Source organism: Halyomorpha halys, unplaced genomic scaffold (genome assembly GCF_000696795.3).
Source record: "Halyomorpha halys isolate HHAL.00 unplaced genomic scaffold, Hhal_1.1 Scaffold60.1, whole genome shotgun sequence".
In the NCBI taxonomy this organism is placed as follows: domain Eukaryota; kingdom Metazoa; phylum Arthropoda; class Insecta; order Hemiptera; family Pentatomidae; genus Halyomorpha; species Halyomorpha halys.
Genome location: NW_027112396.1, coordinates 481,305 through 484,796, shown reverse-complemented (window position 1 = coordinate 484,796; position 3,492 = coordinate 481,305). Strand labels below are relative to the sequence as shown.

The 3,492-nt window shown below is 31.0% G+C and overlaps 1 protein-coding gene across 2 annotated transcripts in view; it reads right to left on the bottom strand.

The window, feature by feature from the left end:
- The window catches only part of LOC106692547 (heat shock 70 kDa protein 12A), a 57,266-nt gene extending 55,812 nt beyond the window's left edge, over nucleotides 1-1,454 (bottom strand). For both annotated transcript variants that reach the window (XM_014438549.2, XM_014438550.2), the window contains exon 1: nucleotides 1,345-1,454. In XM_014438549.2, coding sequence (XP_014294035.1) covers nucleotides 1,345-1,381 — 37 coding nt within the window. In that variant the 5' untranslated portion in view covers nucleotides 1,382-1,454. The remainder of the gene's footprint in view (nucleotides 1-1,344) is intronic.
- Nucleotides 1,455-3,492: the final 2,038 nt, after the last annotated feature.

Here is a 3,492-nt window from a genome sequence, read left to right as displayed (position 1 = left end):
TATTATTTTTTTATATATATATTTTTGATTTCCGTGCTTTTGCAGATTTATCTCCTGAACGTTTCAACTTTATGTTCACTCATCTTTCAACTCGAGATGAGTTCAATTTAACTAACGTTTTCGTCAAGTCGGATTAGTGAAGTTCTAATTGTACATGATAATTTTATTTGTATTACACTATAATAATTAATTAGTGTACATTGTTGTTACGCCAATTATTTTTATGACTCACTGGCGTTTTCGTAAACTTTTTTTTATTAAGATTGTGAGTAATGTAATTAATTTTAGGAACATGGTCCAGGTGGCGGTCAATAAAGCTACACAAATACCAAATAAAAAATTTATTAGCAACTGACGTGTCGCCCTACTTGAGTCCTCGAGGTAGAATGGATGCTATCTTAAGTCTTCAATGGAATCCATTTCACTTTTAGGACTCTGATGCCCTAATGAAGCTGTGCAAAGTAGGACGAAACGTCGGGTTACTAATTAATTTATTTTGCTAAATTTTTTGTACATTTTTGACAGCTTCCCGAACCATCTCTCAAGACTTTTTTTATTGTATTTGTATCTAGTCTTATCGCTGTAATAAAGATTAGGTTGTTGAAAAATTTATATTAGATTATAAAGTGAAAAATATATTACAAAAAACAATTGATATGTTTATTGCTTATCATAGATTCAATGTAAGGAGAAGATAGTCGGGGATGCTGTCAATGGATTAGAAATTAACACAAATATACAAAACATTCTTTAATTGTGCCGACATTGCGATCCTTATTTTAAACTTTCATGTTACAGTGCAGATTTTCCGCTGAGAGTCAGAAACGCCTAAAATTTAGACTGAAACGTCAGTACAAATATAATAATTTCATTTTTACTCCATTTACCGCACACTTTTTTCTTTAAAAAACAATTATAATAATCTGGTCAAATGCGGTTAAAACGTCATGCATACACAACATATATGTGACAGTTGCACATGTATTTATTCAAGCTTAAAACTTGTTCACCTTTACTAAAAATCATTTTATATTAATATAATTTAGCAGTAATATTTTTTTTTATAAATAAAGCGCTCATTTAATTTTTGTTTGTTTTAATAGTAATTAATTAAAGGCTTTGTTAATTAAAAGGTTTGAAGCTGATTCTACCAACCGCAGTAAAAAATCTCTATTCACATTATCTTTAACATAATCCTCCCACCTACGTTTTTGTCAGTCTACACTTTGGACGTTTTTTTTTTTTCAATATCGAATCATCAAATTATCTTACACATAATCACACTATCACTCAAATCACTATTCTTATTAAGAGAGACAGCAGATTAATCGACAAGAGACTGACCTTTGGACTGATGGAGCGGTATAGGGAAGTCCTTCATCACATGTTCCAGGTTGAACTGCGACTGGAAGCTCCAGGTAACACTGCCTCCCACCACCTCGGAGGGCTTCTGGGGTGGAGGCGATCGCAGAGCTCTGAGGTAATCGTTCCGATGGGGGGTGTCGAATGGAAACCAGAGTAAGGTTCTTATAAGCATTGAATCATAGACCATCATGTATGTAATATGACCAATAGTCATGTAACATAGTGTGCATTTATATGTTTCTAGAGCCGGATTAACAACTTAGCAGAAGTACCAAATAAAAAATATTAGGTAGTGAAATTTAGAAACAGCCTTGGGTATCGTTTATAAATGTTTTTTCTATAAAAAATAAATATCTTAAAAATCTTTCAGTGAAATATTGTACACTTAAGTTGTTAAGAGTAGACTTTTTTTATTTAAACAAAATAAATTGTATCCATTTGAATCTGAAACACTCTTTAATAGTCACTTTAATGTCCAACGTTTCGGCCAACCTGATAATCTATTAAATAACAACTTTTATAATACACTCATTATTAAACATTTAAAATAACATTCTTACTAATAAATTAGCAGTTAGTTTATAATAATAATAATATTAATAACGTATTTATTGCTTATAAACAGTGCGGCAATGAAGTCTGGCCAATCAATATTATAGTACAAGAGCCGTAAAGAAAAAAAAGGCAGTTATCTCACCCCAATTTTTTATTACTTTAATGAAAACTATGAATAATTACTAGTCAAAATTGATGAGTCTGATATATAAACAGGCTAGATTAGTTTTTTCAGTTGCAAAATTTCTTAATTCGTGCTTTCTGATCTAGAAGAATGTGTTGGTTCATGCACAATATGTCACAATCTCTGGAAGCCCATAACACCAAGGGAATCCTTCTCGGCCAACTCGCCCCACTTAGCCATGCTCTTCTCTTAACTTTAAAACATTTATTTAAAACGGAGAGAGGAGATCAAAGTTTAAATATTTGTTCTATCGAGCCATATTGAAAAAGTGGCTAAAATTAGAAAGCTAAAATTATTAATTTATATATCCGTTGTAGGTATAAAATATACCTCCATGTTCTTAAATTTTTAAGGCCTTGTGAAAAATTAAAATAATTTTTTATTATAAATCACAATTGACAATTCAATATTTTCACTAAATTAAATGAATGCCACTCAGACAAAACTTAGCGTTTACGATTATTAATAAAACCCATTTTGACTTATCCAGCCAAATTTATGGACACGCATAAAAATTTTTCTATCACAATTATGAAGACTGGCAAGGAACTTACTACCCTACGTTTCAAACGAGGCCATTCTCACCGCCCTACGCGTTCTGACTGCAACGAACCACAATCATATGACTTACAACGGTTTCACAAGACACTACATGGACATTTTAATAAATTTTTGCGACAGATGGCAACAAACGACATGCCTGACGAAGAGGAGTTGGATGAGGGACCTCCAAGCGTAATCAAATAATTTACTTGAACGTGAGGAGAATGTACCACGGGGTGCTGTCTCCTTCATGCCAACTTATACCAAACCTCAATAGTACAGCTCATTTTCTCATTGTAAACTAGATTTACAGGTGCTAATAAAAAATTATAAAGATAAAAAAAATTAATGACACTAAATATTCGAATATTGAGAATCTTATCAATATGAAATGGCCGAGCCGAATCCTTTCTAACGGACAATTAGCTGGACCTACGACTGTCCACTATTAAGAGTTTTCACATATTAGTAAAAGAATTAAGTTCTTCAAAATAAAAACACAAGTTATATATATATTATATTATATATATTAATATAAGTAAACATGCTAAATTTATCCACTCTTGTGCTTTGGAATATATTTTAAAATAATTCAAATGGGAAATATTTATTGCTCGACTTACACTAAAATCGTGAGAAGAAAAGATGAAAAGTGATTACTTCAATTAATAGATCATTCATCAATATTACCTATTGCCCACAACTGTGTGCCAGATTGTAATATCTATCAATAAATAAATCTATCAATTTCAAATAATGTTAAAACTTTATACAATATAATAATATATTTAAAAAAAAAAAATATCCATCTGTGTCTCGCTGATACTTTAATATCTTTTATAAGA